Below are 27992 nucleotides of genomic sequence, written 5' to 3' on the forward strand. Positions count from 1 at the left end.
CCACATCTTTTCATGGCTTGTAGCTCATTGTTTTTAAGTGCTGAAGAATATTCCATTGTCTAGATGTGCCATGCTATATTTAACCATTTACCTAATGAAGGACATCTTTGTTGCTTCCAAGTTTTGGCAATTATAAATAAAGCTGCAGAAAACACCTGTGTGCAAGTATTGTGTGGACATAAGTTTCAACTCATCTGGGTAAACACTAAGGAGCCACAACTGGTGGATCATATGCTAAGACTATGTTTAATTTTATAAGAAACTGTCAAACCATCTCCCAAAGTTGGCTGTACCATTTTGCATTCCCACCAGTAATGAAAGAAAGTGCCTGTTGCTCCACATCCTGCTAGTATTTGATATTGTCAGTGTTTTGGATTTTGTCCATTCTAGTGCATGTGTAGTGATTTTAATTTGCAATTTTAAATTTAATTTGCAATTTCCTAGCAGAGACATTACTTTGCCAACAAAGGTCCATCTAGTCAAGGCTATGGTTTTTCCAGTGGTCATGTATGGATGTGAGAGTTGGACTGTGAAGAAAGCTGAGTGCCGAAGAACTGATGCTTTTGAACTGTGGTGTTGGAGAAGACTCTTGAGAGTCCCTTGGACTGCAAGGAGGTCCAACCAGTCCATTCTGAAGGAGATGAGCCCTGGGATTTCTTTGGAAGGAATGATGCTAAAGCTGAAACTCCAGTACTTTGGCCACCTCATGCGAAGAGTTGACTCATTGGAAAAGACTCTGATGCTGGAAGGGATTGGGGGCAGGAGGAGAAGGGGACGACGGAGGATAAGATGGCTGGATGGCATCACCGACTCAATGGACGTGAGTCTGAGTGAACTCCGGGAGTTGGTGATGGACAGGGAAGCCTGGCATGCTGCAATTCATGAGGTAGCAAAGAGTCGGACATGACTGAGTGACTAAACTGAACTGAACTGAACTGAATGATCTATAGTGTTGAACATCCATCTTTTCCTATTCTTATCTTGCATCTGCATATCTTTTTTTCTTTTTTACTGAAAAATTTTTGTTGGCTTTGTTTTATTTTTTTTTTTTTTTGTGCTGGGTCTTGATTACTGTGAGCAGGTGCTCTCCGGCTTCTGTGAGCAGGGACCACTCTTCACTGTGGTGCATGGACTTATTGCGGTGGCTTCCCCCATTGCAGAGCACAGGCTCTAGGTGAATGGGCTTCAGTACTCGTGGCACATGGAATCCTCCCAGTCCAGGATTCAAATCTGTGTCCCCTGCATTGGCAGGCACATTCCTATTTAGCGTACCACCAGGGAAGTCCTGTTGGCTTCTTCATAATTAAATTTTTTCGTTAATATATATCTGACATATTATATTAGTTTCAGGTGTACTTTCTTGGCCTTTCAGAAAGAATCAGGAATTTATTTGCCAGGAATGATGATCCCATCATACTTCTGCTGAAAACAGCGCGTGGCCTATGTTCTAAGTCTGTGTTTGTCCCCAGTGCGGCCTGTTCTGCCCTTCTGTGATGCTGAAACCCGGCCAACCCAACACCACACATAAGCCCAGACCATAGGCGCCGGTGCTTGTATCACATTTGATTGCCAGATCGATGTGTTCCTGGATCCCAAAGCCATTTCCAGCATCTGAGCAATTCTTTTTTTCTTAACTTACACTTCTGTGCCTTTAGACCTCTTTCCAGAATTTCTTCTGCCTTGGCCACACAATGGATGGCAGTCTTTTCATTTCTGCTGATACCAAAGGACCTGATGGCGTATCTAGCTTTGGAGAACACGGAGGTCTGGCCCGTGGGCTGCTCCTGCCCTGAGGCTGCCCAGGTCAGTTCGTGTCTGCTCTCCCTGCCAGAGATGTTGAGGCAGAGCTTATAGATGGGAAGTCCCCACATGGGGCTCTCCTTTTCACTCTGATTCTGAACTGTGATGGAAAACAGGAAGAGTATCTGTGTATCTTCTTTAGTGAGGTGGCGGGATGTTGGCCCATTTTTTAATCAAGTTGTCTTTTAATTGCTGAATTTTAAAGGTTCTTTGCCTGTTTTGGATAATAGTCCTTTATCAAATACATCTTTTGCAAACATGTTCTTCCTGTCTGTGGCTTGTCTTCTCATTCTCTTAGTAATGTCTTTTGCAGAGGTATTCTTCTTCTTCTTCTTTTTTTTTTCACTCAAGAGATAGTTCAGGGCTTCCCTTGTGGCTTAGTGGTAAGAAATCTGCCTACCAATGCAGAAGACACTGTTTTAATCCTTGGCCTGGGAGGATCCCACATGCCTCGAAGCAGCTAAGCCCATCTGCCACAATTATTGAGCTTGTGCTCTAGAATCCAGGAACTACAACTACTCAGCCCACATGCCATAACTACTGAAGCCTGTGTGCCCTAGCCAACAATAAACAAATAAATAAATTTTTTTAAAAAAAGAAATAATCATTTCAACTGAGGGGATGACAAGAAGATCCTTGCCTTCATAAAACATACATTTTAATGGAGAAAATGACAATAAATAAATAATTGAATAGACATATGCAGGCATTTATGTGGCGATAGTTCCTGGGGAGAAAATTTAATCGGGGTAAGGAGTTAGAGAGTAACTAGAGAAAAATCACTCTAGCTACTATGTGGACCTCCCTCTGAGCCACCAGGGAAATCCTCACTATGTGGACCTACCACTACTACTACTAAGTCGCTTCAGTCCTGTCCGACTCTGTGTGACCCCATAGACGGCAGCCCACCAGGCTCCCCCATCCCTGGGATTCTCCAGGCAAGAACACTGGAGTGGGTTGCCATTTCCTTCTCCAATGCATGAATGTGAAAAGTGAAAGGGAAGTTGCTCAGTCGTGTCCGACTCTTCGTGACCCCATGGACTGCAGCCTACCAGGCTCCTCCATCCATGGGATTTTCCAGGCAAGAATACTGGAGTGGGGTGCCATTGCCTTCTCCGCTATGTGGACCTAGCAGAGCCCAAAGTGGAATCAACTGTAGTGGGAGCCAGAACAGGTGGGGAAGCCAGGTAGCCGTCTGTTGCATTCATACAAGCTAGATATATGTGGGTATGGACGAGGTTGGATGCTGTGCAGGTGATGAGGAGTATCCAGATTGTTTGTTGTTGTGTTTTGGCCACATCATGTGTCTTGTGGGATGTGGGATCTTAGTTCCCCAACCAGGAACTGCTGGGCCCTTAGCAGTGAGAGCACCAAGTCCTAACCACTGGACTGTTAGGGAACTCCCTGGACATTAGTTGAAAGTGGAGCTGAATTCTATCCATTAAACCACTGATGTCTCTGTCACGCACACAAAAAGTGGAGCTGACATACTTGCTTATGGATTGGGTGTAAGAGAAATCAATGATTCAGGGATGAAAGCTAGGTTTGGGCCTAAGCTATCAAGTGAATGGTGGTAAAACTGGGAGGGGAGTAGGGAAGGAGTAGGGAAGGAACAGAATAGGTAGGACCAGGCCTGGGCATGGGACCCTCAAGTGAAAATTCAGGGGGCCAATGGACCACTGTGATTCAACTCAAAAAGTTAAGGTTGGTACTAATCAAATATGTGACTCTTCCACAGAGGAGAGCATGCTGGACATCTTTGCAGGCCTTCCAGATTCTTTCCCCACACCACTCCACCCTGCTCCCTGCCTCCGTACAGACTAATCCATAGTGATTAAGTCAGTGGACTCCAACCTTCTGGTGTCCAGCTGAATTCAGCCGCCGGCAGCACATCAGAAGAAAGGAGAGCAAGGTGGGGTGACTTATTCCCCAGCTCCCTCCCTTCAGTTCCCTTTAGCTGCCTGAGCCCCTTCATGAAAATTTACAGCTCCTGTCAGGCAGGCCTCCACACAGCTGTCTCTCCAGACGCGGTCACTGCCCCCTCCTTTTAACCCTCTAGTCCTGGGGTAGAAGCAGCCCCTCCCTCCCCCTGCTGGCCTCAGAGTACTGCTGTCCGTGAAGTGAAGTGAAGTGTTAGTTGTTCAGTCACATCTGACTCTTTTTTGCCCCCACAGACGGTAGCCTGCCAGGCTCCTCTGTCCATGGGATTCTCCAGGCAAGAATACTAGAGTGGGTTGCCATTTCCTCCTCCAGGGGATCTTCCCGACCCAGGGATCGAACCTGGGTCTCCTGCATTAGAGGCAGATTCTTTATCATCTGAGCCACCAGGGAAGCCCCATTGCTGTCCTTATGCCTTTACAAATAGTCCCCGTAGTGAGCCCTACTTGAATTACTGTAATTTCAGTGAGCCATCTGTTTCCAATTGAGTCCTTGACTGCATTTGGAACCCTGAGACTGGCACTTCCCTGGTAGTCCGGGGGTTAAGACTCTGCGCTTCCATTGCAGGAGGTGCAGTTTCAGTCCTTGGTCAGGGAACTGAGATCTCACGTGCTGAGTGGCACGGCCAGAAAAAACAATCAATTAAAAAACTCCTGAGATTGGATAAGATCACTTAGGGAGTGAGAAGAGATAGAAGAAAAATTTGTGGACTGACTTTCAGGACTATCTAATTTAGAGGCTGGAAAGAGGAGGTGTATTTCCCAAAGGGAGGTCAGAGGGACAGGAAGAAAATCAGGAACTTGTGGTGATGTCTGGGTAGCAGCTCTGGGAAGATAACGTGCAAGAAAGGGCTCTCTTACAGGTGGGTCGGTGGTAAAGAATCTGCCCGCCAATGCAGGAGACATGTCTTGGATCCCTGGTATGGGAGGGAGAGAAACAGAGTAAAAACACCACAGAACACATGCAGGCACACACAGTTACACCTGCCTCAGGAACTCTTCTGTGATTACGGCCATGGCAGGAACTATTTTATATTCACCCTAATGTTGAGGACCTGATATCACAGTGGCAGCTTAGTGGTTTTCTGGATGAATAAATGCTTTTTTTTTTTTTTTTAATGGCTTATACACTATGCTTTTTGGTGCATGAAGGCCCCTTTACAGACTTGACCACTAATTCCTTGAATTGCCCTATTATAATATGTCCCTGATTATGCTGTTGTATACTATGTAATGCTTGGGTGTGAATGTACTTATTTTTTTCCTCAAACAGAATTGTATTGAGAAGATAACAACATAAACTCTGCAGAAACAAAGGCTGTGGATTTTTGTCACTTGGGCTCTAGTGCCATCAGATAAATCTATTACTACTGTACTTCTAAGAACAATCCTCTTTGTTTAAAGTGTGAAACTGCTCTTCACTAATATTTTGGTGTCATTCCCAGAAAGCATGCTTCGTGTAATTGGCAAGTTTTTGCAAAGGCTATTCGCTATTTGCAGCCTCTGTATTAGTGTGCTTGACTGATTTCCTCAACTCTGTTTATCCTATCCTGACTCAGTACTGGTGAAAAAAAAATCTTCTACAAAGTAAAATTTGAATCCTGGCTATGCTAACTTCACAAGCAGTGACCTTGTGAAAGATCTTAACTGCTGCAAGTCTTAGTTTCCTTATCTATAAAATGGGATTAATAGTACAGTTGATCCTTGTTACTTACAGAGTTCACATTTATTTTTTTTATTCATTTATTTTTGGCTGTGCTGGGTCTTCATAACTGCTTGTGGGCTTTCTCTAGTTGCAGCAAGCAAAGGTTACTCTCTAGTTGCAGTGTGCGGGCTTCTCTTGCTGCAAGAATGGGCTCTAAGGCATGCAGGCTTCAGTAGTTCTGGCACATGGGCTTAGCTGCCCTGTGGCATGTGGAATCTTCTTGGACTAGGGATCAAACCTTTGTCCCCTGCACTGGCAGGAGAATTCTTAACCACTGGACCACCAGGGAAGTCCAAGATTTCATATTTTCTAATTCATCTACTTGCTAGAATTTATCTCTGACTCCAAGATCAATACTTGAGGCACTTGTGTAGTCATTCACAAGCATGTGCAGTGCAATGAAAAATTTGAGTTGCTCAACATGTGTGTTCTCAGCTCAGTTCAGACTGTAAACAAGTTATCTTTTTATGGTCTATTTAGTGCCGTGTTTTTTTTTTTGTGTGTGTGTGCTTTTTCTTGTGATTTTGCTATTTAAAATGACTTCCAAGCATAGTGCTGAAGTGCTGTCTGGTATTCTTGGTACAAAAAGGCTGTGAGGTGCCTTACAGAAAAAATACAGTGTTAGATAAGCTTTATTCAGGCATGAGTTATGGTGTGGCTGGTTGGTAGTTCAGTGTTAATGAATCAACAATGTATATTAAATAAGACATCTTTAAACAGAACAGGGAGCTTTCCAGGTGGTACTAGTGGTACATGTCTCCAATGCAGGAGGCATGAGAGACGCAGGTTCGATCCCTGGGTTGGAAAGTTTCCTGCAGGAGGGGCAGCCCACTCCAGTATTCTTGCTTGGAGAATCCCATGGACAGAGGAGCCTGATGGGCTACAATTTGTAGGGTTGCAGAGAGTTGGACATGACTGAAGTGACTTAGCACGTGAGCATGTGCAGACACAAACTGAACACACATAAAACAAATATATGTTCATTGGTTGATGAAATTGTTGTAATCAGAGGCTCGCAGGAACCTAATCCTGTATTTCCTTTAGGAGAAATGGTTCAGAATAGTAGCTAATTCAGTGTTTGCAGAGACTTTATAAAAGATAGGGTTAGGGTTAGGGTTAGGGTGTACCTTAAAGACCTCGTTTTACCTTGTGCGCTTGCATGCTAAGTCGCTTCAGTTGTGTCCAACTCTTTGCGACCTCATGGACCGTAGACCACCAGGTACATCTGTGCTTTTTGCCTTAATTACCTCATTAAAGAATATATCTCCAAATACAGGTACATTCTGAGATCCTGGGGATTAGGACTTCAACATATAAATTTTGGGGGACCCAGTTCAGCTCGTGACACCACCTATCCATCCTCATCTCCCACACCTGCTTCTCTAGCCAGGTTTCCAAACTGGCCACTGATTACTCCGTGGGGTTTCCTTGCCAGGTTTTGGGACTTTGTTCATAATATTGCAACCTTACAGCATCCCCTATTTTTGCATGTCTAAGTCAAATCTACTTTTCAAAGACAAGATTACTGACAAGTGCTCATTAAGGAGGTAATTAAGTTAAATGAGGTCTTTAAGACTCATTGGTCCTAATCCAATATGATTGATGTCCTTATAAGAAGAGAAAATTGGGACAAAGACATGGATACACACAGAGGAAGGACCATGTGAAGGCAGAGATAGAAAGTGGTCGTCCAGCCAAGGAGAGAAGCTGACACCTTGATCTTGAATTTCTCTGCCTCCAGAACTATGAGAAATACATTTCTGTTGTTTACAGTTGACCCTTGAACAATAAGGGTTTAAACTGCATGGGTCCACTTACATGTGTGTTTTTTTCAATAGTAAATACTGCAATAGTACACAATTCCCAGTTGGTTGAATTCCAGGTGCAGAACCACATATACGGATGCATCTTGTGTAAGGAGGACTACCTATAAATGATACCTTGATTTTTGAATGCACAGAGGGTAGGTGCCCCTAATTCCTGCCTTGCTCAAGGGTCAACTGTATTAAGCTACTCATCTGATAGTATTTTGTTATAGCAGCCCAAATGGACTGAGACACCAGGCAAAGGACTTTGGGTTGGATTCTGTAGTTGGTAGGGATGACTGAATTTTTTAAAGAGTGATCTATGTTGTCCTTCAAGAAAGGAACTGGAACCATTTTCTGAAGAGAATGAGCTAAAAATGAAGGCCAAGACTGGAGTGAATAGATTTGAGAGTCATTTGCCTGTGGGAAGCTGGGTAGATGATTACTGTTAGAGAAATTCTTACAGGTTTATACATCTACAGATGAGAATTTTATATTATGGTTTATTGTTGGGCTCTGTTACAAAAACATTTTCAGGATAGTAGTATAATAAGAAAGTTAAAGAGTCTGGGACAAGACTTGGAAAACATTCTCTAACAAAAAAAATGATACTGCCTGAGTTCTGGAAAATCTTTTGCAGTAGCTTGTTTGAAACTTTTCTGTGGGGCCATGAGGACTCTGAAAGAATTTTGCAGCATTGGCCCCTGAGCATATGTCCTGAGGATATCATTGCAGATATGAAGTACTGAGATATAACTTGTGAAGACAAATAACAGGAGTCTAGCAGACATTCATCTGAGAGTTCTGAGCTGATGTATGTGCCTGGACAAGAGGTAGAAAACAAAAAGTTATTTCAGTTTGTATCTTTTTATTTAATTTTGTTTTTGGCCTTCTGGAATTTGATCAGAAACCCAGTTTCTATGGATACTGAAGCAATGATTGCATGAGTCTGCAAAATAGGTAATAAAAGCCCAAATTAGTATCTATGTTGGTAGTAAGGAGGGTATAGTTTGGAGAAGTACTGTAGGGTGATATTGATATGACATAGTAACTAATTGGACCTGAAGATACAGAGGAGAGAAACTGAGATTTCTCAGAATAACTCGGAACTTGAATTTTGAAAGAGCAGAATAATTTCACTTTTGGACATGGTGAGTATGAGGTGTTTTTCCAACTGGGGCATGTGAATGCAAAAGCCTAGCAGGCCAAAACTGGATTTGAGAGCCATTTGCCTGTGGGTGACAGATAAAGCCAAAGGAAGAGATAATCAGGAATCTGCACACTGTAAGAAAGGACAGGTAGATGCTGTGAACAGCTGTTCCCTGGTTGCAGTGGAAGGAAATGGAGACACAGGAGTGGTTGGAGATATTAGAGGAAAACCAGGACACAAACCACCAGGAAAGGAACAAGTGATATGGTTAAGTTTGGAAAGAGATGGATAGATGAAACTGCATAGGAATAGGGTATAAGTAGAGGATGTTCAAGACAGATGAATTTGATTTCAGAGAAGTTAAAGGCTAGCTCATCTTAGGGAACAGGAAAGGAATTTAAAGTAGAGAATGTCTGGGAAAAGGTGCCATGAGGAATACAATAGGAAGTAAATAAAGATGAGCAAGAGGAGTGCTGATCCCACTGAGAATTCAGTTGATATTCTCTAGGGTGACAGTATAAGGGAAAATTGTGTGGTTTACTGATGTTTCCATTAATGCTTTGCAGCTGTTTTAATCAGCATTTTTTTTTCAGTTGCAAGTGACAGAAATCTCAATTCAAAATAAAGAATAAAGGAAATTTATTGGCTTACATCACAGGAAAGTCTGAAGAGTATAAGGATTTATGGCATGGCTAAATCCAATGCCTCAAACAATGTCATCAAAACTATATTTTACTCTTTGGACTTTCCTGGAGGTCCAGTGGTTAATACTCCCTGCTGCCAATGCATGGGGCATGGGTTTGATCCCTGGTCAAGGAACTAAGATCCCCTCATGCCATACAGCACCACCAAAAAAAAAAAAAGAATAGCAATGAAAACTTTTTCTACATTGTTTGCCTCCACTTTCCTAAGTATCCACTGACAGCCCCAAGAATACAGTCTACCTGCTTAAGCAAGTCCATACAAAAAAAAATTCCCTCCCAATTTTCCAGCCAAACCCTGATATAAACTACAGTGTCTAACTTGGGTAGTGTGACCAACACTGGACTAATCGCTGGGGCCAAAGGGATGGGATAGTTTGATTGCCTGGGTCTGAGTCATATACTCACCCCTGAAGCCATGAATTACATAAACCCAAAGTGGGAAAGGGGTGGTTTTCAAAGGCATACTGGTTAGGTAAAATACCTGGTCCACTACAGACTGGAATATGAGTGGAGAAAATAGATGGTAGATTAGTATCTGTACAAAAACAACTCCCTAATCTCAAATGCTTCAAGCAACAAAGATCTATTTCTTCTATTGCTCCATGTCCATTGTAAGTTGGCTGGGGCTACTCTTCTCACTCAGAGTGTATTGTTGGTCATGGAGGCAAAAGGAAAGAAAATATGGCAAAGAAAGCATTATCTCTTTACAAAAATTTTTTATTGTATATTGGAGTACAATTGATTAACAATGTGTTAGTTTCAGGTTTACAGCAAAGTGATTCTGTTATACACATACATGTATTTTTTCTTTTGCAAATTCTTTTCCCACTTCAGTTCAGGTCAGTTCAGTTCAGTCGTTCAGTTGTGTCTGACTCTTTGCGACCCTATGAACTGCAGCACTTAGGTTAATACATAATATTGAACAGTTCTGTGTGCTATACAATAGGTCCTTTTTGGTTATATTATTTTATTTAAAAAATTTTTTACCTTTTTATTTTATATTGCAGTATAGCTGATTAACAATGTTGTGATAGTTTCAGGTGGACAGCAAAGGGACTCAGCTATACATACACATGTATCCATTTCCCCCCAAACTCCTCTCCCATCCAGGCTGCCAGATAACATTGAACAGAGTTCCCTGTGCTATACCGTAGGTCCTTTTTGGTTATCTGTTTTAAATACAGTAATGTGTACAAGTCCATCCCAAATTCCCAATCTATCCCTATCACCAGCCTTCCTGCTAGTAACCATAAGTTCATTCTCTAAGTCTGTGGGTTTGTTTTATAAATACATTAATTTGTATCATTTTTTAGACCCCACATATGTGATATCATGTGATATTTGTCTGTCTCTGTCTGACTTACTTCACTTAGTATGACAATCTCTATGTCCATCCATGTTGCTGAAATGACAATATTTTGTTCTTTTTTTATGGCTGAGTAGTATTCCATTCAGAGAAGGCAATGGCAACCCACTCCAGTACTCTTGCCTAGAAAATCCCATGGACGGAGGAGCCTGGTAGGCTGCAATCCATGGGGTCATGAAGAGTCGGACACGACTGAAGCGACTTAGCAGCAGCAGCAGCAGTATTCCATTATATATGTACACATCTTCTTTATCTATTCATTTATCAGTTGACATTTAGGTTGAGGAAGCATTATCTCTTAAAGCTTCTTCCTGGAAATGAGACTTTTCATAAAGACATTTTGTTGGCCAGAGCAGAGAGGGTAGAGAAGTAAGACTCTACCAGTTACCTAGACCTAAGAGAACTGGAAGTTTTGCAGATGTCCTAATGATGACCCCAGGAACTACCAAATTTGAAATATTGGCCAAGAGAAGATGGCAGAGAAACCAAGATAAGAGAGAATCTAAAATGTTTGGAATGTCCTGGAGCCACGAGGGAAGGAAATAATGCAAGAAAAAAGCCTCTGGGGTAAGTGACTAGAGAACAAAGGAAGAAGGAAAATCCCATTTGATAACAGTAAGAGAGTGGCAGAAAGCTTGGGGGCTGTTATCATATCTCATTTCATAGCTTGTCACAGAAAAGTTTACTGAAACTTGGTAGGGTAGATTGAATTGAAGCTGGACCAGTCTCCTTGCGTGAGCAGATATCAGGGATAAAGATCCAGCTGTTGGCACTGGGAGAACATCTAGCTAGACAGGCAGAACATAGTGGGCAGGAGATACATGAACCTTTAAAATTCAGGGTCCAAGCTAATGGTTAGCCTTAGCATGGATGTGGCTACTGGATTCTAGACAGAAGTAATGTTCCGATTTAAGATGACACAGAATGGCAGGTTTTAAGTGCCAGAAAAACTTGTTACAGATAAAACCCCAGCCCCAAGCTGGGGGAGGAACAAGGTCAGGACCCCTGGAGGCTTGTGGGGACAGAAGACTGTCACAGGTCTTAAACACAAGGGAGCAAGATGAAAACCATTTTTGTCACTTTGTAACTTCTTGACATCAAGTCAAACCTCAGTTTCTAGAACTGAGAAAAAAGGTTAGAGTTCAACCGCAGGAAGGTCTATTTACTTTCAGTTCAGTTCAGTTCAGTTCAGTCGCTCAGTTGTGTCCGACTCTTTGCGACACCATGGACTACAGCAGGCCAGGCCTCCCTGTCCATCACCAGCTGCCGGAGTTTACCCAAACTCTTGTCCATTGAGTCGGTGATGCCATCCAACCGTCTCATCCTCTGTCATCCCCTTCTCCTCCTTCCCTCAATCTTTCCCAGCATCAGGGTCTTTTCAAATGAGTCAGCTCTTCGAATCAGGTGGCCAAAGTATTGGAGTTTCAGCTTCAACATCAGTCCTGCCAATGAACACCCAGGACTGATCTTTAGGATGGACTGAGTGGATCTCCTTGCAGTCCAAGGGACTCTCAAGAGTCTTCTCCAACACCACAGTTCAAAAGCATAAATTCTTCTGGGCTCAGCTTTCTTTATAGTCCAACATACACAACTACTGGAAAAACCATTGCCTTGACTAGACAGATAAAGTAATGTCTCAGCTTTTTAATATGCTCTCTAGGTTGGTCATAACTTTCCTTCCAAAGAGTAAATGTCTTTTAATTTCATGGCTGCAATCACCATCTGCAGTGATTTTGGAGCCCAAAAAAGTAAAGTCAGCCACTGTTTCCACTGTTTCCCCATCTATTTCCCATGAAGCGATGGGAGCGGATGCCATGATCTTAGTTTTCTGAATGTTGAGCTTTAAGCCAACTTTTTCACTCTCCTCTTTCACTTTCATCAAGAGGCTCTTTAGTTCTTAATTTTCTGCCGTAATGGTGGTATCTGCATATCTGAGGTTGTTGATATTTCTCCTGGCAATCTTGATTCCAGCTTGTGCTTCTTCCAGCCTAGTGTTTCTCATGATGTACTATGCATATAAGTTAAATAAGCAGGGTGATAATATACAGCCTTGACATACTCCTTTTCCTATTTGGAACCAGCCTGTTGTTCCATGTCCAGTTCTAACTGTTGCCTCTTGATCTGCATACAAATTTCTCAGGAGGCAGGTCAAGTGGTCTGGTATTCCCATCTCTTTCAGAATTTTCCAGTTTGTTGTGATCCACACAGTCAAAGGCTTTGGCATAGTCAATAAAGCAGAAATAGATGTTTTTCTGGAACTCTTACTTTTCCAATGATCCAGCGGATGTTGGCAATTTGATCTCTGGTTCCTCTGCCTTTTCTAAAACCAGCTTGAACATCTGGAAGTTCACAGTTCATGTATTGTTGAAGCCTGGCTTGGAGAATTTTGAGCATTGCTTTTGAGCTTTCCAAATGATGATACAAAGCTTCTCAAAGCCTTTGACCATGGAAGGTCAGGGCAGGATCAATGAGTGAGCATTACTGCACCCAGCTGGCAAGGGGAGAAGGCAAGATTAAGGAATTATATTGGTCCTCAGAAGAATTGTGAGGTTAGAATGTTGGGAAGTTTGTATGCAGCTTTTGAGGTTGATGGTGGTAGATAGGGTAGAGAGAAAGACTAAAATCCTGAAATGATCAAGGAAAGTGGAGTGTATTCTGAATTTCCATAGATAATTAGAGAAGGTGGGGGAAGGGATGTATAAGTGAATGGCTTGGGCTTCCTTCCAAAACAAATATGGTACTGAGAGCAGTGGTGGAGAAAAAGTAGGAAGTAACAATGAAATAAAATATAGCAATGCCTCCTTACCCTGTGAGCAATGAGGAAACACAATGGGATGTGGCCTACATTAGAGATGACAGTGGTATTGGTGGAAAACCAAACTCTAATCATACTGAGTCATGAACTATATTTAAGATAAATCGTGTTCAAGGATGTAGGGGAGCTTGTTGATCCTAGAATGGGGAGTTCCTAATACCCAAAAGTAGATCTTAGTTTTAATTAAAGGTCAGACAGATATGAGAATGGATGGAATTGAAGTATGAAAGAGGGCATCTGGCAGAGAGAATATGTGGTTGTGTAATTACAGAAATAGATCATTACAGAACTGTATTTGCCCTAATATCCTTTTCTGCCTCTTTTCATGGACATAGCTATTGCCTTTATACTAGTTTTAAACCCCCAAAATATTAATGGTGTTTTCCCATTAGTGAGTTATCCAGGCAAAATTGTAAAATAGATTCAAGTATGTGACTGCATTGGGCTTTGCAGGTGGCTCAGTGATAGAGAACCCTCCTGCCAATGTAGGAGATGTAAGAGACATGGGTTTGATCCCTGGATCGGGAAGGTTCCCTGGAGGAGGGGATGGCACCCCACTCCAGTATCTTGTCTGGACAGAGAAGCCTGTTGGGGTCGTCCATAGGGCTGCAAAGAGTTGGACGTGACTGAAGTGACTTAGCATGCATGTGCATGTGCCTGGATTAGGACAAAATGTGGTCCCCCCAGAGAGGTCTGCATTCTAATCTCTGGACCTTTCCATGGCAGAAGGGACTTTGCAGATGCGATTAAGGTTAGGATCTTGATTCTGGGAGATTATTTTAGATTATCTAGGAGAGCACAACATAATCACAAGAGTCCTTATAAAACAGAGGTAGGAGTTTCAGAGTCAGAGAAAGAGATGTATTGACAGAAGCAGAAATCAGAATGATGTGGGACCATGAGCCAAGGGTTGCAGGCAACCTCTGAAGCTGAGAAGGACAAAGCATGGGTTCTTCCCTTGAGGCTCCAGAAGAAACATGGCGCTGTGAATACCTTGATTTATTACTCGTAAAATTCAGTTTTGGACTTTTGACCTTTAGCAGTATAGGAGAACAAGTCTGTGTTGTTTTTAAACCATCAATTTTGTGATGCAATGTTACAGCAGTAATAGAAAACTAATTACCATCTAAAGACGCGATTTAGGGAAAATCCAGACTCTGACATCCCAATGTCTCAAAAGGCAGGAAAACAAGGGCTAGAGTTAGATGGCAAAATCATGAGAGGTTATCATTTGCCATTCCTCATCTTTAAAATTTAATAGCAGTCATAGCCAAATTCTCTCAAAAAGAAATGCAATGACCCTATGTTTATACATAGATTCCAGGGTGATTTGAAGTTATTTTTGTCAGTCTACAAAGAAAACTGGAAATTCTTTGAAAGAGTCAAAGAAAGAGTTCTAAATGACAAAGAGGAGAGAAGATAAAAGAAAACAATTACTGCATTTTAGAAATACTATTCCATGTGTTTACTTTTTACAAGATATTCTGTACAATTTGTGAGAAAATGAATTCTTAGGAGATCAAGAAAACAACCTGTGGCAATGAATTCTCATAAACTTCATGAAAGAGTATTTTTTAAAGTTTATTGAAACTTCCACACTGTTCTGTAAATTATGCTGTAATGGCATCCTCTAGGTCTTCTGAATCAGTTTATTTTCATTAAAAAATAGCTAGTTTCAAAAGTTAACTTTATTAATATAGACACATCCTCCCCTCTCTCTTGCCCTCTGCAGATCTCTTTGTGGATGGTATTAGACGTATGCTGCTGCTAAGTCGCTTCAGTCGTGTCCGACTCTGTGCAATCCCATAGACGGCAGCCCACCAGGCAAGAATACTGGAGTGGGTTGCCATTTCCTTCTCCAATTAGACGTATACTGTGATATAATTTTGATATTTGAAAGTACCTGTGAGGCATTAACTTCAGGGGGCTAATTGGATTTTTCTTAATAATGGATTTTTTCTTGAGTAACAAATACACATTATTCCAAGTTCCATACACTGAGAACTATTTGAAGGGGAATTTCATTTGGCATTGGTTCTGTTAGCCTGTCTGAACTGGTGACCACACAACAGACAAGGCAGGCCAAACATTAAAAAGTTGCAGCCCAGGGTGAGAGCCTAGTTTGGAAAGCGTGAAAAAGTATAGCGTTCAGGAAGCCCAGAGACGTTGGCACTCTGTGAGTTCAGCTGTGCCTGGCTAGCTAGAGGCGTGGGCAGAGTCATGGGAAGGTGGGACCCGAGGCAGTGTGCCAGTCAGAATTTGGATTTAGCCTGGAGATAGAGTTCAGCCAGAGCCTGGGAAGATTAACCCAGCCATCAGTCAGAGCACAATCAGAGTGGCTGTGTCATGGGCAGCTGCTCTCCCCTTCCTGCTCTCGTTTTGAGCCATTTTCCTGGTATAAATGGAAAAAGAATGAGCAGGGCCATCCAAGTACATATTGGAGAATTCAACAGCAGGTTAGATTTGCTGAAAAACAAGCAAAACAACAACAAAAAACCCCTAGTTCCCAGTAGCTATCCACCTTTCTATGCATGATACTAAACACAAAAATTATAAAAGAAATGACTGACGTATTAATATCAATGCAAAAAAGTTTTAAATTTGTGTATATCAGTCAATATTCACAAGTGTGCAAAGACACAGACGTCCAAAATACCTGTAATACGAGATCAAACTATCATTTAATCTATATGAATATTTATAACAGCAGAACATTAGAAATGATTGAAATGTCAATCAATAGGCAATTGCTTAATGATGCACTATCCTTACAGTGAAATTTGAAGGCTTTTTTGTAAAATGTCAAGTAATAAATATTTTGGGGTTATGGGCTATAAAATCTCTTTTGCTACTACTCAATCTGCAGTTATAGCATGAAAATGTCCTTAGAAAATATGGAAACAAAAAAGCATGGAAAATAGTTCATAATGAGGTTAACACTCAACCCTTTTCTCCTGTCAGGACTAAGAAGACCTTCATTTAGCGTTAACCTAATGTGATGGTGAACGTTTTATTATCTCAGGCAGTCTATACGTATTAACCCAACCAAGGAACTTAGTCCATTCAGTTAAAAAATAATAGCATGGAATGTTCCAATAAAACTTTATTTACAAGACTATGTGGGTGATCCACTGGTCATAGTTTACTGACCCTTATTTTAAACAATCATTTTTTCAGATCAGATCAGTCGCTCAGTCGTGTCCGACTCTTTGCGACCCCATGAATCCCAGCACGCCAGGCCTCCCTGTCCATCACCAACTCCTGGAGTTCACTGATGCTGTGAAAGTGCTGCACTCAATATGCCAGCAAATTTGGAAAACTCAGCAGTGGCCACAGGACTGGAAAAGGTCAGTTTTCATTCCAATCCCAGAGAAAGGCAATGCCAAAGAATGCTCAAACTACCACACAATTGCACTCATCTCACACATTGGTAAAGTAATGCTCAAAATTCTCCAAGCCAGGCTTCAGCAATATGTGAACCGTGAACTTCCAGATGCTCAAGCTGGTTTTAGAAAAGGCAGAGGAACCAGAGATCAAATAGCCAACATTCGCTGGATCATTGAAAAAGCAAGAGAGTTCCAGAAAAACATCTATTTCTGCTTTATTGACTAGGCCAAAGCCTTTGACTGTGTGGATCACAATAAACTGTGGAAAATTCTGAACGAGATGGGAATACCAGACCACCTGACCTGCCTGTTTAGAAACCTGTGTGCCGGTCAGGAAGCAACAGTTAGAACTGGACATGGAACAACAGACTGGTTCCAAATAGGAAAAGAAGTACGTCAAGGATGTGTATTGTCACCCTGCTTATTTAACTTATATGCAGAGTACATCTGGAGAAGGCAATGGCACCCTACTCCAGTACTCTTGCCTGGAAAATCTCATGGATGGAGGAGCCTGGTGCGCTGCAGTCCATGGGGTCGCTAAGAGTTGGACACGAGTGAGAGACATCACTTTCATTTTTCACTTTCATGTATTGGAGAAGGAAATGGCAACCCACTCCAGTGTTCTTGCCTGGCGAATCCCAGGGATGGGGGAGCCTGGTGGGCTGCCGTCTGTGGGGTCGCATAGAGTCGGACACAACTGAAGCGACTTAGCAGCAGCAGCAGCAGCAGAGTACATCATGAGAAATGCTGGGCTGGAGGAAGCATAAGCTGGAATCAAGATTGAGGGGAGAAATATCAATAACCTCAGATATGCAGATGACACCACCCTTATGGCAGAAAATGAAGAAGAACTAAAGAGCCTCTTGATGAAAGTGAAAGAGGAGAGTGAAAAAAGTTGGCATAAAGCTCAACATTCACAAACTAAGATCATGGCATCCAGTCCCATCACTTCATGGCAAATAGATGGGGAAAGAGTGGAAACAGTGGAAACAGTGGATGACTTTATTTGGGCCGGGGCAGTGGGGAGAACTCCAAAATCACCGCAGATGGTGATTGCAGCCATGAAGTTAAAAGATGCTTACTCTTTGGAAGGAAAGTTATGATCAACCTAGATAGCATATTGAAAAGCAGAGACATTATTTTGTCAACAAAGGTCCATCTAGTCAAGGCGATGGTTTTTCCAGTGGTCATGTATGGATGTGAGATTTAGAGTATAAGAAAGCAAGCACCGAAGAATTGATGCTTTTGAACTGTGGTGTTGGAGAAAACTCTTGAGAGTCCCTTGGACTGCAAGGAGATCCAACCAGTCCATGCTAAAGGAGATCAGTTTTGCGTGTTCATCGGATGGACTGATGTTGAAGCTGAAACTCCAATATTTTGGCCATCTGATGCAAAGAGCTGAAAAGACCCAGGGTCATTGGAAAAGATCCTGATGTTGGGAAAGATTGAGGGCAGGAGGAGAAGGGGACGACAGAGGATGAGATGATCAGATGGCATCACCGATTCAATAGACATGAGTTTGGGTGAACTTCGGGAGTTGGTGATGGACAGGGCGGCCCAGTGTGCTGTGGTTCACGGGGTCACAGAGTCAGACACGACTGAGCCACTGAACTGAACTGAACTGACATTATCAGAATCTAACAGTTGGTAACCAAAGTGAGTAATCTTAGAGTAGTGTGGTGTAGTGTGATTCTATATAAACTATCAACGGAACGTATGAAAATAATTTCCCACAAAATAAAGGCTTTCCTGTAGTCAGTTTAGGGAGAGCTGGAAGATGGCAGTTGTTAGAATCTGCTTCAAATACTGATGTTTTCACAATTAGTTTCTTCTGTTTCTCATATGTTAAAAAAAACAAAACCAAACTTTGATATCCTTTTCTTGCCACCCAAAAAAGGACGAAAAAAAAAAAAAAAAAAACCCTTTCTCCCCACTCTCCAAGAACATAAACCCTATAGCTTGTTCCTAGGCTAGAGATACAGAGCATACTGCAATTAAAATGTGAGTACCACCTATTAGGTATACCAAATGCTTTCTATTTTGTTTGTAACTGTCTTATTCATATGACAGAGTGAAGATAAAAGGCATCAAGTGGGAGGGTTGTACACCACCACAACCCCCTGCTGCCCGGCATCTTCTAAAGCTTTGGTGGAAGTCTAAGCCTTTTTGGTAAAGAATCTGCCTGCAACGCAGGAGACCCGGGTTTGATCCATGGGTCAGGAAGATCCTCTGGAGAAGGGAATGTCTATCCACTCCAGTATTCTTGCCTGGAGAATCCCATGGACAGAGGAGCCTAGCGGGTTACAATCCATGGGGTACAAAGAGTCATGCACGACTGAGTGAGTAAATGAGCATATGGGATCCATTCTCCAAGTAGCAATTGAAATGTGCTTGAAGCCATTTTCACCAAAACTTGGGGACAGTTATAGTCCCTGAGTGGAACCAGGGCTCATTTATTCCTGTATTCCCATTGCCTGGCCTAGAGTAGGTACTAAATAAAGTAGCTGATCAAAGGTCACCTTGCTTTTGTTGTCCAGAGTGAATGAATTTTGTCTCATGAATGTATTCCTGAGTCTGGTACACAGTGAAACAGTAGATTTAATCCATAAAATCAGAAACTCTACCTAAACAGCTAATAAAGGAATGAAACTCCATCTTGACAGAAGTTTGATAAAGTTCTGTGTTGGTGAGGTTTGGATGAAAAAGTGTACTTTCAAACATGTTAATGAGGAAATGTAAACTGTACAACCTCTGTAATTTGGCAACGACCATTGAAATAAATGCATATGCCCTATGACTCAACAATTCTACTTCTGAGAATTTATCCTGCATAAAACCTTTCTCACATATGTACACAGAAGAGGATAGTCATCAAAGAATTCTTCACACTAGCAGGAGACACGAAATAATGTAAATGTCCATGCATAGAGAACTGGTGAAATAAATTATGGTCTACACATGTAACAGAATTCTGTCTGATGTTGAAAGTGATTAAGATAGAATTATACAAACTAACATAGAATGATCTTCAAGATATTATGGTTGAGTGAAAGAAGTCAGGTGCAGAACAATGTGTTCAGTTTGCTGTTGCTTATGTAAATAAACAAAATATACTGGAGGAAGGGATACAAATACATGTTTTTATTTGAAAGGAAGATATATGGAAGGTTCCAAAGGCAACTGGTAACAGTGGTTCAGTCTGGCAGGAGAAATTGAAGAATTTCAAGGACTGGAGGAAGAGACTTGCTTTTCACTCTGGATTGTTTCAGTTTCTAGCCATGTGTAAAGACTATCCACTAAATTTTTAAAAATAAAAATGTTCAAAAGTAAACATCTTAGTTTCCAAGGAGAATGCTTTTTAAAACTCACTGGCATAATGTGAGTTACCATTTATATCAGAAAAATTGGAGAGGGGAGTGTGTACCTACATAATTACTTGTAGAAGCATAGAACATCGCTGAAGAGGAGGTTTGGCAGCTGGGGACTCAAGTAGGAGGCAGATGTTTCTTTTTGTAATTTTTCATTAAAAAAAAAATATATATATAATAAAAATGAACACTTTTGTTGTTTTTAAAGTATACAGAAAATGCAGTGGAAATAGAAAGGAAAATGTATCTTAGGAAGTAGGAACAGCGTGCTTGGTAGTTTAAAATCCTGACTCTCTCAATCACTGTTGTTACTGTGTGCATACTCAGTCACGTCTGACTCTTTGTGACCCCATGGACTGTAGCCCGCCAGGCTCCTCTGTCCATGGGATTCTCCAGGCAGGAATACTGCAGTGAGTTGCCATTTCCCACTCCAGGGGATCATTCTGACCCAAGGATTGAACCTGCATCTCCTGCACTGGCATTTGGATTCTTTACCACGGCACCACCTGGTAAGCCCTGACTCTTTTAATAGCTGTGTCGTATTGGGCAACTTGCTGAATCTCTAGGCCTATTATGTAAAACCTTCATGGGGATGTTGTGTAGATTACATGGAAAATATATATGTAAGAGCACATTTCCTATTAGGATCTATTAGCATCTATTAGGAGGTCAGTAATTTGTAGTCATTATTATCACATGGATGAAATTCTTCTGATTCCAAAATGGTTTCAATTGTTCTAGTGAAGCAATTGAAGAGCATAAAGCTTGGACTCTGTTCAGTTCCTTGGGCTGTGTAACAGTCCCATAACATGGTGTTGGCACTGACCTATATAAGTGGGAAGCCCAAGAGTTGCTGCAAAGCAACCCAAGGCAGCATAGTACGTCTTTATGTCACCAGTTGATTAAATGCTGACATTGTTTACTTGTGATTACAAAAGATGTATCAAATGAACAAAGAGATTTTTTAAATGATAATGAAACAGTAAAGACTTGTAAAATCCAGAGAGGATCCAGCACTTCATCTGTTTTCCTTTTTTGTCTTTTCAGGGTCACATTGTTAATACTATAACAAACCTATTAGTATGTTATAAAGGTACTGCTGCTGCTGCTAAGTCGTGTCCGACTCTGTGTGACCCCATAGACAGCAGCCCACCAGGCTCCCCTGTCCCTGGGATTCTCTAGGGAAGAAAACTGGAGTGGGTTGCCATTTCCTTCTCCAATGCATGAAAGTGAAAAGTGAAAGTGAAGTCGCTCAGTCGTGTCTGACTCCTAGCAACCCCATGGACTGCAGCCTACGAGGCTCCTCCATCCATGGGATTTTCCAGGCAAAAGTACTGGAGTGGGGTGCCATTGCCTTCTCCTTATAGAGGTACTAACCATGATCAAATATAATTTCATTTTCTGTCTTGGTCATATTGTTTGAAATGTTTAGCAGATCTCTTAACTATTCTAAAGGCAAATAGATGTACGAACCTGACTGATGATATGTCAGTTGGTAATAAAATTCCAGACTCCAGATATTTATTCATTCATCTCAGTAGTGCTTGCATGAATGTTTTATTTTGGGAATTTCCATAAAAAGAGGAGGGTACTTATGATGACTCTTTATACATACACATATCCACATAAAAATGTTTACACTGAAAGTTTGTTTTCATAATTGCTTATGTCATGTATTTTGCAGCACGAAATAATTCTAAAATGTATGTAAGTTTTTATGTTATTCTTAATAGATGATAATCCCTTGAACTTGTTTCCTAACTTGCATGGATAACAGTTACATTTCTTCTTTTCAGCTGTAAACATGATAAAGGCTAAGGTAGAGGACAAGAGCAGTAACATTTTGTAATGACTTCTCTAATCTGAATTCTGACAGAGCTGGTGAAAAGGAGTTAGGATACAGCATTAGATTCTTTCTGGGGCAGCGTTACAATAATAGAGGACCAGCGACCCAATGAGGCAAAACCGAGGGTTGCACCAAGTACACAGGAGATTCTTGATGCTTGGAGATTACAACGGATTCCGGAAAGGACACTTATATTTATAGATCTGGATTCAGAGTCAACCACTGAGGATCTACTGTGGGTAGATAAATTTACATACATGTTACTTCAGTATCTTTTATTTTTAGATTGACATACAAAACATGCTGGCTTAGGTGGGGAAATACCAAGTGTTTTTTGGTATATTATGCTTTTGAGAACTGACACACAGACAATAACCTTGAGTTGTTGTTTAATCTGAGTAGCTATCAGTAACAATAATGTAGGCTGAGCCAAGACTTTAGAGAAAATATATTAGGCTATCAAGGAGAAATATTAATTAAAAAAAAAACCCCTCAGATGTTTTATATTTCATAAAGTAGATTCTGCTGGGTCAGTATTTTTCTTTTAATGTATATTTTACTATTTTTCCTAATTATGGAAAAATGCAAGAAAATAAGCTGCCATGGAGTAAGTCTTGCCTTAAAGGAAACACTGTCATGACTTCTGAGAATGCACAGCTCTCTTGGGATGCTGAACAGGTTTTCTTTCTCAGCAGTCCCTTCCTCCAATACATGAGGACCAATACATTCATTGTCCTATTACATCTTTTGCTGATTAAAATTTATGAAAGTCTTACGTGTGCCCTTTTATCTGCATTAACATGTGATTAGTCTTGACATACGGTGAAGGTGATGGCACCCTACTCCAGAACTCTTGCCTGGAAAATCCATGGATGGAGGAGCCTGGTAGGCTGCAGTCCATGGGGTTGCTATGAGTCGGACATGACTGAGCGACTTCACTTTCACTTTTCACTTTCATGCATTGGAGAAGGAAATGGCAACCCACTCCAGTGTTCTTGCCTGGAGAATCCCAGGGACGGGGGATCCTGGTGGGCTGCCGTCTATGGGGTCGCACAGAGTCGGACACGACTGAAGCGACTTAGCAGCAGCAACAGTCTTGACATATCAAATATATTCTTAAGTTCATTTCATTGGAAGTGTATTCATGTATTTTATAAAACAATGTGTCTCCACTGATACATTAAGAGAATAAGCTGACCTGAAATTACAAATGATCTGGTTCTTTTAAAATGAAGTATAATTGATTTACAATATTATATTAGCTTCAGATGTTCAACACAGTGATTCAAAAAATTTTCATAGATTACAGTCCATTTAAAGTTACCATAACATGTTGGCTGGTCCCTGCTTTTATCTGTTTTCCAATAACTTTCCAAATTAACAAATGAAGCAGAACCCTCACTTTAAGTAAAAACATCTAACTGTGACTTTTCAGTATTTTCTCAAGCAATCTCTTTGTGCTGTCAGATTGAAGAGTCCCCAGCACTCCAGTGTGTTATCTGTAGAAGGAGACAGAAACTGCATCTCAAGCCTCCCTGGAGGCTAGCCATGTGGTCCTTTGTAACCCTGAAGAACTCTTGTTTTCTGATGGACTCTCAACTAGTGGGACAAATATTTCAGTCTTTTTCAACCCAGATGGTATCTTAATTCCATGGGAAATGTTAGAGACAATATTGAGGTATCAGTATAATCTATTGATATTGCGCTATATGAATTACTCTTCATTTAAATGGTAAATTGATAAAAATGGATTATTGTGCACTATAAATACAGTGGAAACAGTGTCAGACTTTATCTTTTTGGGCTCCAAAATCACTGCAGATGGTGACTGCAGCCATGAAATCAAAAGAAACTTACTCCTTGGAAGGAAAGTTATGACCAACCTAGATAGCATATTCAAAAGCAGAGACATTACTTTGCCAACAAAGGTCCATCTAGTCAAGGCTGTGGTTTTTCCTGTGGTCATGTATGGATGTGAGAGTTGGACTGTGAAGAAAGCTGAGTGCCGAAGAATTGATGCTTTTGAACTGTGGTGTTGGAGAAGACTCTTGAGAGTCCCTTGGACTGCAAGGAGATCCAACCAGTCCATCCTAAAGGAGACCAGTCCTGGGTGTTCATTGGAAGGACTGATGCTAAAGCTGAAACTCCAATACTTTGACTACCTCATAAGAAGAGTTGACTCATTGGAAAAGACTCTGATGCTGGGAGGGATTGGGGGCAGGAGGAGAAGGGGACGACAGAGAATGAGATGGCTGGATGGCATCACCGACTCGATGGAGGTGAGTCTGAGTGAACTCCGGGAGTTGGTGATGGACAGGGAGGCCTGGCGTGCTGCGATTCATGGGGTGGAAAAGAGTCGGACACGACTGATCGACTGAACTGAACTGATAAACACATATAGTATCTCTTCAATATTTAACTACCAAAGGAATAGTTTTTATATTTTATTCATTTTTACAACTCATTAGCTTTATTAGTCTGTGCTATGCTAAGTCACTTCAGTCGTGTCCGACTCTGTGCGACCCCATAGACGGCAGCCCACCAGGCTCCCCCGTCCCTGGGATTCTCCAGGCAAGAACACTGGAGTGGGTTGCCATTTCCTTCTCCAATGCATGAAAGTGAAAAGTGAAAGTGAAGTCGCCTAGTCGTGTCCGACTCTTAGTGACCCCATGGACTGCAGCCTACCAGGCTCCTCCGTCCATGGGATTTTTCAGGCAAGAGGTACTGGAGTGGGGTGCCATTTATTAGTCTAACACAATATAAAAACATAGAGTGGAAATAGGAAGTCCCCGGTGGCTTAGATGGTAGAGTCTGCCTGCAGTGCAGGAGACCTGAGTTCGATCCAAAATGAAATTATTTGGGGGGTTTTCTATGTATCCACAGTGAGAGCTGTAGTCACAGGGACCACAGTTAACACATAGTACCTGGTGCATGTGGTATGTGTGTTTCATGCACTGTCTCAGTAAACTCTTTCTGTAAGGGATCCCATAGTAAATATACCCTCCAGCTTAGTGTGCCACACAGCCTCTGTAGTAAAACTCAATCTGCCCTTACAGAGCAAAAGCAGCCATAAATGAATAAGCTCCACTGTGTTCCGGTAAAACTTGGTTTATCATCACAGAAAGGTGAATTTCATATAATTTTCGTGTGTCACAAAATGTTTTTCTTAAAACTAATTTTTTTAAATGTTAATGGAATAATTGTTCTTAACTCACTGCACTGGCCATACAAAAACAAAGCAGACTGCAGGAAAGTATAGTCATTATCTTGTAATAACTTATAATGGAAGAGTATGTAAAAAGGAATATATATTTATATGTGTATGTAACTGAACCACTTTGCTGTACACCTGAAACTGACACATTACAAACCACTATATTTCAATTAAAATTTTTTTAAAATTAACATTAAAACAAACAAAGACAAGGCAGGGTAATTTGGTCCTGGGACCATACTTTGCTGACTTATGTGTTATCTCATTGGGTAAACGATGTTTCTAAATGATTGGGATACCCTGGTGCTAGGAAAGATTGAAGGCAGGAGGAGAAGGGAAGGCCAGAGAATGAGATGGTTGGATGGCATCACCATCTAGTGATGGAGAAGGAAATGGCAACCCACTCCAGTGCTCTTGCCTGGAAAATCCCATGGACGGAGGAGTCTGGTAGGGTACAGTCCATGGGGTCGCAGAGAGTCGGACACAACTCAGCAACTTCATTTCACTTCACTGACTGGATGAACAAGAGTTTGAGCAAACTCTAGGAGATGCTGAGGGACAGGGAAGCCTAGTACGAGCAGTCCATGCAGTTACAAAGAGTCAAACACAACTTAGTGAGTGAACAACAACCGAGATTATACTAACTGAATAGTAAAGGGTTTTCTCACTAGCCTTGTTCCCTATCCTATAATCACTTTCTGCCACTCTGCTGGCACTGAGATTGATAGTTATTCAATTGTTCTTAAGGTTAAAAACTACCTATATGTCTAGACTCTAGACAAACTAATTTAAGGACGGCTATTAACCTCAAGGATTTACAACCCATCTGAAGAGTTTTAGTCAGTGACATGACCGTGATTTGGGAGTTTTTATAGACTCATTGGAAAAGACTCTGATGCTGGGAGGGATTGGGGGCAGGAGGAGAAGGGGACGACAGAGGATGAGATGGCTGGATGGCATCACTGACTCGATGGACGAGAGTCTGAGTGAACTCCGGGAGTTGGTGAGGGACAGGGAGGCCTGGCGTGCTGCGATTCATGGGTCGCAAAGAGTCGGACACGACTGAGCGACTGATCTGATCTGATAGATCAAGCTGCCTGCCAAAAGGCAAAGGGACAAATTGTTGTAGTAATCCTGGGGGAGGGACAACGGTGATCTGACTGGGTTGGTAGACGCAGGGGACTAAGAACAGACAGTTCCGAGATGTATTTAGGATTAGGTGCTCGCTCAGGTGAGGACTGATTACATTGCATTACACCTGCCTCACAGGATAAAAGGAATTGATGACACATTTTAAAGCGCTACTAAAGTTAACTGGGATACTGTTATCATCTCCTTTTAATTATTAGTAACCACTTTTAAAATTTCAGGGTCTTATCGGTTTGTCTGGTTTACTGATGCCCTCTACCCCAAAGTGGAGCAAAACATTCAAGTTTTTCAGTTAGTTGAAAATACTTTTTCTGGAAAAAAACAAAAAACCACCAACCCTCATTCACTACAAGCCCAAACCATGGGTACTCCTGGTGGAGACACTTTCTCAAATTCCAGACTTTTTTTTCAGAGGCTTATCTTGCTCTACCGGATTCCCACCTCTCCTCCGCGCCCCGCTACACCCTAAGCCAGCCCAACTCTTGCCTCCAGCCTTCCTTCTCTCCTTCCAGCTCCCTCCGCCCCTCTTTCCCTCCCACTAGAGACGCCCCGCCTCCCCGGTTCCGCAACCCAACTCCTTCCCTCCTTCCGTCGCTTTCCTCTCTCCCCGCCCCTATGGCTGCCTTCGATTGGCTAAACTGGCTGTGCCGCGACAAGGATGCGGCACAGCCTTATTTTTATTGGTTGAAGTGCAGCCGGGCCTCTTGTGATTGGCCGATAGAAGGAGACAGCAAGTGTGACTGCGCTCCGGGTGTGTGTGGCCGCCGCTTTGTTGCCTGAGGGGGGTGGTGGTGGAAGTTAAGGGAGTCGGGGGCTAGCGCTTCTGCAGACCCGCAGTCGCAGCCGTTGCAGTCACTTCGCCAGGTGGCCTTTACGAGTAGAAGTCTCGTCGACAGCAACCATGAGCGGCGGGGTATACGGGGGAGGTGAGTGCGGTCGATCGGGAGAGCGCGCCTTTTTAGCTTGTGGGGTTTGTAACCGCCGCCCCCAGCCCTCCCCTTGCCGGCGGCCCTTCCGGTCTCCCCCTGGGGACCCCGGCCTCCCCGCCCTATCCCCGCCCCGCGCTCTGCCCGCCTCCGGAGCCCACCCGGCTCGGCGATCGCTACCGGCGCCTGGAGTCGCCGCCCCCTACGGCCCCTTCCAGCCTCGGGCCGCGGAGGAACCGGCTTTTGGGGCTGCGCGCGGTCCCGGGCTGGCCGGGCAGCGGGCCCGGTGAGCCGCGGCTGGAGTGACTGGCCTCAGGGTCACCTCTCTCCCAGCCGGCTCTGTCGCGGTGTGCGCGTCCGTTTAAAGTTGGGAGGTCCCAGCAGTTCGTCGGCGTGGCTGGAGGGTTTCCGCGGCGTCTCGGAGGTGGCACAGCGAGCCGCGAGGAGTAGAACTGATTGGAGGAATCGTGGCCACTCAGGACACAGCCTCCTTCTCCGTCCGCGCTCACGCAGCCTCACGCCTTTCAATAACTTCTCCCTATTTGTTGACTGTGGATGATCCGGAGTTATTTGTGGGCGACTCTGCTCCGGCATAATTTAGGAATATATGCAATTTAAGGTTGCTTAAAGATGGGTGGGATCCGGTGTAGTGAAAGATTATCACGGGCCTGGGTTGTAATATCAGCCTCACCACTTAGTAAGCTCATTGGCCTTCGGTAAGTTACTTAACTTTTGCCAACTTCAGGTTCGTCGTTTGTAGAATAATTCCTACCCATTGGGGTGGTTGTGAAGATTAAACGGGGGTAATGCTACACTTACTA

General features: G+C 42.5%; 1 protein-coding gene and 1 pseudogene across 2 annotated transcripts in view; one reads left to right on the plus strand and one right to left on the minus strand.

The window, feature by feature from the left end:
- Window positions 1-1386: 1386 nt before the first annotated feature.
- Window positions 1387-21450, minus strand: LOC147379585 (large ribosomal subunit protein uL5 pseudogene; annotated as a pseudogene).
- A 5522-nt stretch (window positions 21451-26972) lies between these two features.
- ACTL6A (actin like 6A) overlaps window positions 26973-27992 on the plus strand; it is a 31362-nt gene continuing 30342 nt past the window's right edge. The window contains exon 1 of one of the 2 annotated variants that reach the window (XM_086395229.1): window positions 26973-27171. In XM_086395229.1, the coding sequence (XP_086251355.1) occupies window positions 27147-27171 (25 nt within the window). In that variant the 5' untranslated portion in view covers window positions 26973-27146. Of the gene's footprint in view, window positions 27172-27261; window positions 27888-27992 lie in introns of those variants that run through there. The other variant, XM_086395238.1, reaches the window with a different exon arrangement.

This window comes from Bos grunniens, chromosome 1 (genome assembly GCF_055505025.1).
Source record: "Bos grunniens cultivar Pamir isolate PY7600 chromosome 1, Bosgru_T2T1.0, whole genome shotgun sequence".
NCBI classification, from domain to species: Eukaryota; Metazoa; Chordata; class Mammalia; order Artiodactyla; family Bovidae; genus Bos; species Bos grunniens.